Source organism: Dicentrarchus labrax, unplaced genomic scaffold, assembly GCF_905237075.1.
Source record: "Dicentrarchus labrax unplaced genomic scaffold, dlabrax2021, whole genome shotgun sequence".
Taxonomy (NCBI): Eukaryota; Metazoa; Chordata; class Actinopteri; family Moronidae; genus Dicentrarchus; species Dicentrarchus labrax.
Window position 1 is genome coordinate 9,444,873 of NW_026136724.1, and position 11,449 is coordinate 9,456,321.

The 11,449-nt window shown below is 41.0% G+C and overlaps 1 protein-coding gene across 3 annotated transcripts; it reads left to right on the top strand.

Annotated features, from left to right (window-relative positions):
- Nucleotides 1-128: 128 nt before the first annotated feature.
- LOC127358609 (transcription intermediary factor 1-alpha) lies at nt 129-11,097 on the top strand. Of its 3 annotated transcripts, none has more exons than XM_051391829.1 (19): nt 129-853; nt 1,358-1,476; nt 1,616-1,763; nt 2,092-2,224; nt 2,421-2,537; nt 2,758-2,872; nt 2,969-3,115; nt 3,239-3,353; nt 4,497-4,642; nt 4,800-5,063; nt 5,666-5,728; nt 5,833-5,980; nt 6,089-6,146; nt 6,782-6,908; nt 7,092-7,393; nt 8,098-8,209; nt 8,369-8,443; nt 8,882-9,043; nt 9,261-11,097. In XM_051391829.1, exons 1-19 carry the CDS (start codon nt 589-591, stop codon nt 9,840-9,842), a joined length of 3,198 nt encoding a protein of 1,065 aa, XP_051247789.1. In that variant the 5' UTR covers nt 129-588; the 3' UTR covers nt 9,843-11,097. The 3 variants fall into 3 exon arrangements, with proteins under 3 accessions (XP_051247789.1, XP_051247788.1, XP_051247787.1); XM_051391828.1 differs by having other exon boundaries at nt 130-853; nt 2,095-2,224; nt 5,606-5,728; XM_051391827.1 differs by having other exon boundaries at nt 131-853; nt 5,606-5,728.
- The last annotated feature ends 352 nt before the right edge of the window (nt 11,098-11,449 follow it).

Sequence of the window (11,449 nt, forward strand, 5' to 3'; positions counted from 1 at the left end):
TTAAGTTTTGGGGTACCATATATATCACATGTTTCTGCGGATAATTGGTTACAAACGAGAAACTGAACTTGTCCTGCACGTAACGTTGTTTGGCCTCAGGCGGGCGCTGTAGCTTTAAAACACCGCAGTGCCGTCTGGGTAATATATGGTATGTGTTTTGAGCCAAGAATGCACAGATGGTCGCCTTTCCCATGGACGTACGAGCTTTAAAATACTATGTATGTGGCGTAATGTTAATTCACAAGTGAGTTCGCGCTGTTGCGTGTTCGCCTGTTTGAACAAGAACCGCTAACATCCGGGGAATTTCTTATTTATTGTCTCTAGCATATGTGCAATTAAAATAAGCTACGTTGCTAATTTAGCTCCCAAAGCGAAAAGAATTACAGTAAAACTGTTAGCGCACAGTTTGATAAGCCGCCTTGTAGGATAAAAGGACTATGTCTTAGATGTTTCAAAGCATAATGTTAGTACTGAACGTTATAACCCCTATCTGGCTTGTTAAGTCAGGGAAATTATAAGCTACCCTTTGTTTCAAAGCTACATTGATTGCTTGACTGGGTCGTATCGGGAAGCAGCCGCAGATCGAAAATGGATGAAAGTGCCGAAAACGACGACATTGTCATAATCGTCGAGAACGAGGCAGAAAGTTTGCCCGCCGAGGAGGAGAGGCAGAAGCAACAAGGCACCTTCGGGCTGATGGACACTTGTCCTATCTGCAAGTTGAGCTTCCACAACAGAGAGCCCAAACTCCTGCCGTGTCTCCACTCTTTCTGCAAGAGGTGTCTCCCTGCTCCCTTCAGGAGCGCGGACCCGAGGCGTGACTCGCAAGGACAGGTCGACAGCAACAAGCCATGTGAGTATGGTGTCTGTGTTTGGGGAGGAGGTCTTGGGGGGGGGGTCTCTTAGATAGGTTTGATGTGACTGTGGCAGATTGGGATAACAAAGCTAGAAGTGAAGCAGTGGTGTAAGTTTACTGTATTGATAATGAGCTCAGTGTGGTGTAGCTGTTAGGACTGTGCAACCCAAATGAGTGGCCAGATGATGCAAAAGAGTGGGGTGTTTTTGAACTGAATATGTTAATTATCTATTGAAATACTGTGGCAAAAGTATAGCAAAGAGTATTTTTTTGGGTTTGCTCTCACAAAAGTGTGTCATTTACCGGAAATTCAACCTTTCAGACCAGCTAAACAAAAAACTAACAATGATATCATTAAACAAATATACTATGGCTGGCTGCATGCTCTGTGTATTGTATTAAAATCGTAGGTGATTTATAGTCAGTGTTATAGCTTAGTATCGTTCAGGTCTAAGTACTTGTGACACCTTCTTCAATAATGCATCTGGTCTCTTGCTCCAGTGGGTGCCATACGATGTCCAGTTTGCAGACAGGAATGCTGGGATATGGACGTGTTGGATAATTTCTTTGTCAAGGACTCCGCCGAGGTGCCGAGCAGCACGGTAGAGAAAACCAGCCAGGTGGGGTGATCCTCTTCCTCATCCTGAGCCGTCCCCCTCGCGAACAGCTTCTTTTTGTTGACACTGCTCTCCCAAGTGCTGATTTCTTTCTTTTGTTTATTCTTTTGTGTGTGTGTGTGTGTGTGTGTGTGTGTGTTAGGTGTGTATGAGCTGCGATGACAACACAGAGGCAACAGGTTACTGCGTGGAGTGTGTGGAGTTTCTGTGTGTGACGTGTATTGAGGCGCACCAAAGGGTCAAGTTCACCAGGGATCACACCATACGGCAGAAAGAGGAGATGTCTCCAGGTAGTGTGTGACGTACAAAGCAGGACAAACTGCACATTTTCTGTATATTAACCTACAAAATGACAACTTCAATCTTGTATGCTGGACTGCATGCTACATACTGGACTTAGTATAGTATGAACATTGTTTAAATATTGAAGTAAGATAATTCTGTAAACAGCCTAAGGTTTTGTTTTACCTGGCAGAGTGTTGTAGACAAACTGTTCTAACGGGATGTGAGTCATGATGATACTAATATAGCGATGTTATAGATAAAGACAATTATGGTAACATAAGCTGACTATATATTTCTTTATATTCTTAAATTTCCCCTTTGTCTGCATCCCAGAAGCAGTAGGTATTTCCACACAGAAGCCTGTGTTTTGTGACATCCACAAGCAGGAGCCACTGAAGCTGTTTTGTGAGACTTGTGACCGACTCACCTGTCGAGACTGTCAGCTGCTTAAACACAAGGATCACAAGTAGGCTGCTTTTTATTTTATTTTATTTCATTACAATAAAAATCATATGTTGTTCCACTTATCCTCAATAAATACTGGCAATAGGTCTTTGGTGCCTGTTACCAAAACAAGAATATCCAATGGTTCATTTTAGGTAATAAAATATCTAGAGCAGTTGTAACAATGTGCTTTTAATGCTTGTATTCTTTGTGCCCAGCTACCAGTTTTTGGAGGATGCGTACAGGAACCACAGGCAGTATCTGGAGAACATGACGCAGCAGTTGCAGGAGAAAAGAAAGGCCATTGAGGAGGTGTCCGGCTGTATCAGCTCTGGGTAAAGTTGCCCTCTACAGCTGAATTTAATCCGTTTGTTTTTTTCTGATTGAAGCCCATTTCTGCACAATGTAATTTTGACAAATTGACTCCCATGGAAGACAGAAAGTTGTTTTTCCTGACTTACATTTTAGCAAATCTAACTAGAATCAAAATCCTCTGCATATTGAAACTGCTGAGGCGTAGTATTAAAATGAATGTTCTGTTGTTAATTCCCACAGACTCCAGCAAGTTGAAGAAAACCGGAAGTCTGTAATGAATGAAATAAAGAAATCTGTTTGTAACTTGATTATGGAGATCAACAGGAAGGGAAAGATTCTGGGTAACCAGCTTGAGGTAGGTTTAATCTGCACAGTTCAATGACCCTACGCAGGCAAATGCGACATTTTAGAGTTATATTTTCTGTCGATTAATGTACACATCTACCCCTAGGCTCTCACTAAGGACCATGAGTTGGGTTTAAAAAAGCAGCAAGATGAGGTCAACTCTCTGAGCAGGCACCTAGACCACGTCATCAGCTTTACTAAATGGGCTACAGCCAGCCACAGTGGAACAGCCCTCCTCTACTGCAAGAGACTGGTGAGTGATGTTATCATACAGCAGTTTGAATTATTTTACCGTTAATTGTTACATGTGTTTTGTACGATAATCAGGATAAACCCAACAATGCTTTTCTGACAGCCCTGTCTTTTTGTCTTCTAGATCCTTTGTCAGATCCATTACCTGATGAGAGCGAGCTGTAATCCCTCCATCGTCCCTCAGAGTTCGGTTCGCTTTCAGTGTCGCTCTGGTTTCTGGGCCACGAATGTAGACCTCGGTAAGGCTGGAATCACATAAAAGTTGCAGTACGAATATTGTTTGCCGACCGGTTGCATAATAACATATGTTTCCTGTTGGTTTGTAGATCGTAGTGTGCCTTTTTAAAAACCTGCAATCTGCAAAAATAAAGGCAAAATATGACGTTATTAGCTTAAACTTTTATGCTCACTGAATAGAACAGTTAGAAGTAAGTAATAAATTAACCACATCAGCAGCTGAAATGTATCCTCGGTAAGATTGTTCACAGTACTGAGAGAGGTATGTGCCACTGTTGGAACTTTTTTGGCGATGTCGTCCTATACTTTTAATATTTTGTTAGTGTGCTCTTGAATATATAGTAAACATGTAGATTGTTTTGGTTTTTGTCTCTCATCTGGCCTAAATAACATTTTATTAATCTTACCGTATGTCAGCTAACATAATCCTCTCCTCTCCATTATGTTATTTGTTTTGGCACGTGTATGTACTTTCTGTCAGTAGTCTTGAACAGGAAAATCCACTTTATGAAGACGGAAAACACCTGCATGATTTCTTAATGCTGCTGCTAAAAAAAACTGTCACTACTAGAATAGTTTTTGCTTGGTTTACAGGACATTTACATTATTTTTACATTAGCTTAGTTTCTCTGAAACTAATACGTAAAGCTTTTCGGAATGATGGATAACAAAAATTTTACAAAAAAACATTTAAACTGTATCCACTTGCATTTTCTGGCCTTTCTGCAGATGTATGCGCATTACTTTATTATTCCTCCACTGTCGTTTACCCTAACCTCCACCTAAATGTAAAACAGCAGCTTGTGTAACTTGTAGCTGAGCTTCTGTTCCAGAAATAATATCACAAACCCTGTCACTCAAGTTAACGTACCTCAGAGTGTACCTTAGGGCGTTTACGTTGGCAGGAATTACACATTCTTGTCCAGAATCAAGTGGTTACAAAGGTTGTATTAATGTTTAATCTTAAACATGAATCATAATCCATTAACCTTGATGAATGACTTCACTTTTAGTTTTGTTGATATTAAAACACTCGTAATTGTGTCCTTGTAGGTCAGCAATGTGTAGTGGGCAAGTCCCCCTCAAACAGAGGACTGAGGTATGATTCATGATTTATTTCTCAATTGTTTGCTTATTTTCTGCAGGTTCTTTGGTAGTAGAAAGGGGCCCTGGCCGGCCACCCATCACCAACCACCAGGCAGGTCCCAGAGCAGAGGCGCCCACTGGAGGTCTCTCAGCTGTCTCAGCAGCTCAGCAGCGACAGAGCACACTGGCTCAGCTTCAGATGCAGGTAGGATTTTTATCACTGTGTCAAAACATAAAAAAACATTGTCAAGGTAACGTTGTGAAGGTACCTAAACTACTGACAGAAATGTAAAAAAGCAATTGTTCTGGTCAAATTTGTTACATTTTTCTTTATAATTTTTCCATTTATTTTTCTGTCCAAGGTGGACAAGCTTTCCCAGCATCCCCACAGGCAGCCCCCTCCTAACCACTGGTCTTGGTACCAAAACGTCAGGCTCCCAGGACCCCCAGGACCCCCTGGACCCCCTGGACCTCCACCCCAAACCAGACCCATCCATGGCGGGTCCTCCCCCTCCCAAGGCCCCCCCAACTTGGGCCAGCCAGGGCGCAGATACGGGAGCTCCCATCCCAACCCCAGAAGCCCCACATCAACCATGATTCACAACACAGGATTCCCACCTTCTCAGGTAAGTTACTGCAGGTAGAAACATCAGCATGTATAGGTGTGAGCATAGCATGTATAGGTGTGTGGGGAATGTAATGTATGTTCTGTATGCCAGAGAGGATCTACTTGTCATGTAGAAAGTATTTACAGAGGGTTCTTATCAAACAGGCAGATACCAGAAAGACTGTTTACAGTTGTGATAAACAGTTCCAAGCATTTACACTCTTCAGCTCACTTCATTTTAATCACATGAGGGTTTCATTGATGTGATTATTGTAGTGTAGGTATTGATGAAGTTTTAATTATCTTCTGCCTCAAAAAGTGGGGTGAATCAAGTTGGTCTTATCTACTAGATTATACTGTATCCTTAAATATCTTGTAATGGGATTTTATTCTTGTCAAATGCCAATTTTTTTTTTTATTTGAACTGGGAAATTAAATCAGAAATGTTTTATGTTACTGGGGATGTCTTCCTCAGCGTTTTGTCAAGGGGACTTATAGTTGATGCTAAACTGGCCTGAATCTATACTACTTTTCAACTTGAAATTTTTTTTCTACATCTAGTCTCTGAGAGATCTGATCCATAGCTCCAGCTTCCCTCCTAAACCCATGGATGTGTTGCAGGGACCGTCCCGCTACCCACAGCCTCTGTCCGCTGGAGCAGCTACACAGACGTCCATACATCAGGTTGGTAGAAGGTTTCCACTCTAACATGAGCTTATTCCAGAACAAGAAAGTGCATGTTTTGAGGAGGATTAATTAAACCCTTTTTTCATTTTTGTTTCCTAAAGCGGGGCCTAACGGAGTCCTCCTTCCTGAAGAGGAGTGAGGCTGGGGGATCTGTGCCCTCTATCACAATCTCTATCCCCAAACCCAGCTTCGCTCCGAGTCTAGCTTCGGCAACTGCAGACAAAACAAGCGCGCTTAATCACATAGCAGGTCATTATCACTGCTCTGATGTAACAACCCCAAAGATTCTGTTCTGTGTGAACATCAGTCTGAAATGAAGCTCTTCATAATGACTTCTCTTCTTCTTTTCCTCTAAAGTTCAAGCAAGGCAGAACTCTCCGATGGCCAAGCCAACTTCTTCAGACAGAAGCACAGGGTAAGAGGAGATCCTAAAATGTGTCCTCATCACAGTTGTTGGGGTTTAATGTAACTACTGTGAAACCTTTTACCTTTTTTATGAAATAACCATGTAACCTTTGCAACACTCACATTGTTCTCATTGTGCATTTGTTCTGTCACATTAGCCCTTTAGCTCACTTAGAAACTATAAGCTTTTTACTTTTTTCTCTGGCACAGACTATGGCTGATATTTTTCTGTTGTTTTGCCCTGAATCTGTGTTTGTTAACATAACAGGCGCGTGCTTGTAATATTTAATTTGAAACCTTTTTGACACGCGACACTGAAGTTACTTTAAAACGTGCCATGTTTTGACAGCGGTTGTCTTCATCAGCCTTCAGTCTAACACTCCACTCCCTTGTCCTAGCCTGCAGTGTAATTAGTTCCCCCAAATATCTGTCTCTATTTATAATTAATATCTAATATATTAAGTACGTCCTGGTGACACTTATTTTTATGCTTTCATTAAGCTGTGTGACATCTGACATTTAAGTGATTAATACAAACTTAATTAAAAACACTGCGATCTTCCAGGCCTATTCATGTAAGCAAGGCCAGTTTTTTTTATATCAGGGTCACAATCTTCCTCTCTTCTCTGTCTGGCTTTGTTGAAGGACGACTTCCTGGAAGCCGACTTTTGAGGCTCCGTCTGCCCCCTCAGCCAAGCGTCGAAGAAGGTCATCCCCAGGGCCTGTAATCGTCATCAAGGACGAACCAGAGGACGAGGATGAAGTTCGTTTTGTAAGAGAATTACTTAACACAAGTTCAGAATGTCTTAGAAACATTTTGTTGAATAATGTAGCATGTAGGCTATGAGGTGTTGGTGGCATTAAATTGCAGCACGCAGAAAGTGTTAATATCTTTTTTTTTTGTTTAACAAAAAAAAATGTTGTATGATGTATTTTGCATTTACTTTGCCAACAGGTTCAGTCCAGTGTCGGCTCCAGCCTACCGGACAGCAGCACCGGAGCTCAGTCAAAGCCTAGACAGCAGCTTAAGGTGTCCGCCCCTGCCCCGGTCCCCGGATCGGAGTCCAAAGCTGGGAAAGAGCAGCGTCCTCAGTCTGCGGGGCAGCCGCAGTCTGAAAAGAGAGCAGAGCCGGAGGATGATCCCAATGAGGACTGGTGCGCTGTCTGTCAGAACGGAGGGGAGCTGCTCTGCTGCGACAAGTGCCCCAAAGTTTTTCATCTGGCCTGTCACATTCCCACTCTGAACGAGTCCCCCAGGTGAGAGACAGGCTGTCTCTCAATGCTATGGCTGCATAATTAAATGATGCTGGACACCATAAGACATTTTATCTTGGATTATTTTATTGTAGTTTAATATTTCCTGTAACTGAAAGCATTCTGATACATGTTTCAGTGTTATTAATTTGAGAAGTGTATTTAATCTTTAAAAAAAACATGTTTAAATTGACTAATAAAAAAATAAAGAGGTCTTTGTTGTTTTACAGTATTTTACAGATTAGTCTTTAAATAATATTTAATTGCAGCTGCAGTATTAGTTTGTGATATTGGAAAGTTTGTTAAATTGGGTTATACTTAGTGGTGGTATAATATACAAAAGCAGATTTATTGTAAATTAAAGAAGTTTATTGTACTTTTGCATGTACAGTTATTGTACTGCACTTCCTGCATTTCAAGTTATAAACTGTGCTAGAAATGTTGCACACCATGTGTAATGATAATGTACAGTATATATATTTGTAGGGGTTTGTCAGATTCTTCCAATTTCATCTATCACTGAGAAAGTCTAACATGGCTCGTTATCATTCTTAGTCTATTAAGTAAAATTCATAAGAGCAGTTGTTAGAAAAAAATGGACACTGATGAAGGGGATTCTGACAACCTGTTGGTCTTGCACGTGAGTAAGGTTGGCAGACAGGTCTGTGCATCTAGCCTAACAAGCTCTTCCTGACATCTCTCCTCAGTGGCGAGTGGTTCTGTTCGTTCTGCCGAGACCTCGTCTCTCCTGAGATGGAGTACGACTGCAACAGCAAGGATGACCCCGTCTCTGAAGGATTCCCCCCTGTTGACAGAAGGGTATGTTCACAGCTGTCATTTACCTTCCTGTGCATGATATTCTAAAGTACTACCTCCAATTAAACAAGTTGTATCTCTTTGGGGATAGACACACTTCACATAACATGATCAGTTACATGTCTGATCTGATCTGATGTTTTTCTTTGTTTTTATATGCAGAGGTGTGAGAGGCTGCTACTACGTCTGTTCTGCAATGACTTCAGCACCGACTTCCAGCAGACTGCTTCTCCCTCAGTAAGTTACCGTATTTAGTATTTTGTCAATAAAGTTTAAAAGAACTCCAGTGCTAGAAAATTAAAATTTTTGCTGATTTGAAAATAAGTAGATTAATAGATAAATACTGATTTTAGAAAGGAAGACATTAGAGGTTTTCCTTTTTCTGACTTGGAGAAAGAGAAGACTTTCCACTGGAGAATTTCTAACTACAATGTGAGGAAATGTGGACTTGAATAGATTTCAATGATGGTAAAGTTCACCACTTCAGTAAAAATTCACCTCAGTAAAGCTAAAATTAATGAAAAAGTTACTCAGTAACCAATGTACATCAATGTGTTTTATTTGAACTTTTCATGTTCTTTTAAGTCATACTTGGGTCATATTGACTGCACCAGAAGCCAGTCAATATATCAGATTCTCTTAACAGATGTATCTTCTACTGTTTTTCTAATGTAGGAGACAAGAAGGTACAAAGAGCTGATCAAGACCCCGATGGATTTGTCGATAGTGAAGAGGAAACTGGAGTCGAAGTCGAGGGAAGGTGAATGTTACAGCAGTCCGGAGGGATTTGTCTCGGACGTCAGGCTCATATTTTTCAACTGTGCAAAGTACTACAAGGTAATCAGTTTCTATCAAATATTCCTTCCAGAATGATTGTAACATTGTGACGTCTTGCGAAAATGTGAATTACACAGTGACATTTATTTCTGCTTATTGACAAATACCATGTAACACTCATTTGCAGGAGCTTTGCAAGTTGAGTTTTACCAAAGATGAATTATTTTAAAATACATACTCTTTCATTTTCTGATATTTCTGTGCACTGACCGTACAGGCGACCTCAGAGGTGGGCAGTGCAGGCTTGTACTTGGAGGACTACTTTGAGGAACAGCTGAAACAAGTCTACCCAGACAGGGTCTTCCCCGGGGGGAGGGAAGAACAGATGATTCCTCCCTTGGAGGATGAGATAGATGAAGAAGAAGAAGAAGAGGAAGAGATGATGGAGGAAGGCATGGCTCCCATCGAAGACGATAAGCCACAGAGTCCCGCGGGAGAAGGGATTCCTCCTGTAGAAGAGGACCTTCCTCCTCTGGAAGAAGCATCAGCCCCAGCGGAGGAAGAAAAGCCCGAAACGCAGGAGAAGGTGATCGATACGAGCGATAAGGGGACGGACAAAAAGGCAGATGCCGCGACGGAAAGTGCGCCTCCTGCACAGGAGGTAGAGCAGAACGAGAAAACTCACGTGCAGGAGGGGAAAAGTTCTCCGGCTGCAGAGAGTGAAACAAAAGACGGAGACGCTCCCAGCTCCCCGAAGGAGGAGAACCCTCAGCTCTCCACAGACAAGACTGCACATCCACATGAAACCCTGGAGAAGGAGTCGGCTCCTGCAGACACACCCACAGAGGAGGAGGGCTAGACGGATTACCACAGAGAGAAACTATAGAAAGGATGGATGATTTCAGTCTTCCACAGAAGTGGCCCCAGTGGGGACCTACATTTGCTGCCACCAGACATTTTTTCTAACATGTTATATTTGCAATAGAAAAAAAAAAGGGGCACTGCTATACAAAGAAAGACTTATTTAGTAGCGTTCATGCTGTAGATGCACAATGAAGGGAGCCAGGGAAGCTCCTTTTTTTTGTTTTTTGCCGGACAGAGGTTACAATTTTACTGTAACACAGAGGGTTATTTTCTGTGAGGTCGACACTGAGAAGCACACATAAGATATTCTTTGTTGATAGGATGGTGTGTAAATTATGATCAGTTACCTTGCTTATCACTTGTACATAACAATGCCATGAACTGAAGGAACAAATGCTGCAATCAAAATATAGAAAAAAAGGATTTTGAAATAGCAATGCATGCACGATGTCTTAATATAAATAATAATTTTTGTGTTTATAGACTTGAGCTCACTTGTACTAGCTGTGCGGCTCATAAACTGTTGCAATAGTATTATTATTTTATTTTTAATAGTATTGTATTACTGCTATGTATGCAACAAATAGGGCCCGCTCTATGTACTGTAGTATTTGTACAGATGCTGCCACATCTGTCAGTGATTTGACAAACCTGGCATTTTGAAAATTGCGCTGCTTGGTCGTTTACAAACAAAAATGAATTGCCACTGTCATGGTTTCATTTTTGTGTTGCCAGTTTGAGGCCTCTTACCCCCCCCCAATCCCAGCTATGGGATCACCCAGCAGCCTTGGTGGTTTTTTATCAGGAGAACAAGTCTTCAAACTTTCCTGTTATCAGTCCTAGATAATTCAGAGACATGATTATCACTTTCCCGTCATCGTCAGCGTCTAAAAACAATGTGTTTCCAAATTGTGTCCTTGCCCTCCTGCTGCATGATTACTTTTGCACAAGATTAGGCCTAAGCCGTATTGTTTTAGTCAGTTTCCCTCACTGACTGTCATGGAAAAGCATGATGCATAAATTGGTCTATGGCATTAAATGAAGAAATCACATTTATTGACAGAGGCTTCAGTTAACTAAACCATCCTGTATGAAGTCAACTCATATCAACTTCAACATAGATTATTTTGTCCAACATCATTATTGTTATTATTTATTGAAGATAAACAGGACCTGTAAATGAACTCTACAATGTTGAGCATAAAAAATACCTGCAATTACAATATTTGTAATAAACAGGGTTACATGTACATGCTCCCACTGTTGTCATCTTTTATTCTTTCTATTTGTGTTTGTATGTTTATCGCCTAGAGAGGGGGTCCTAACCTGTGGTTTCAACTCCCACTAGGGGTCGCAAGAGTAATTTGAGGGGTCATGAGGGGATTTAACAGTAATAAAGGATATAAAGGAGAACCGGGAAAAGTTACATCAAGTTGTGCTTATTTGTCATAACTCTCACTAATTGCTGCTATTTCTTTATAAATTACTTTAACTAATACTTTTCAACAGCAGTTTTAAAAACATCTAAAAGAATTAATTCAAAAAAATTAATGAAAGCGATATTCTAATAAAATAAAGGTCACAAAATGAATTTTCTACCAG

Bases quoted from the DNA above. Each gene is read 5' to 3' on its own strand.
- LOC127358609 (XM_051391827.1), top strand. From the start codon at position 589: ATGGATGAAAGTGCCGAAAACGACGACATTGTCATAATCGTCGAGAAC. The intron at 5,729-5,832 runs GTTGGTAGAAGG...TGTTTCCTAAAG, and splicing joins CACAGACGTCCATACATCAG to CGGGGCCTAACGGAGTCCTC. The intron at 6,147-6,781 runs GTAAGAGGAGAT...GCTTTGTTGAAG, and splicing joins TCTTCAGACAGAAGCACAGG to GACGACTTCCTGGAAGCCGA.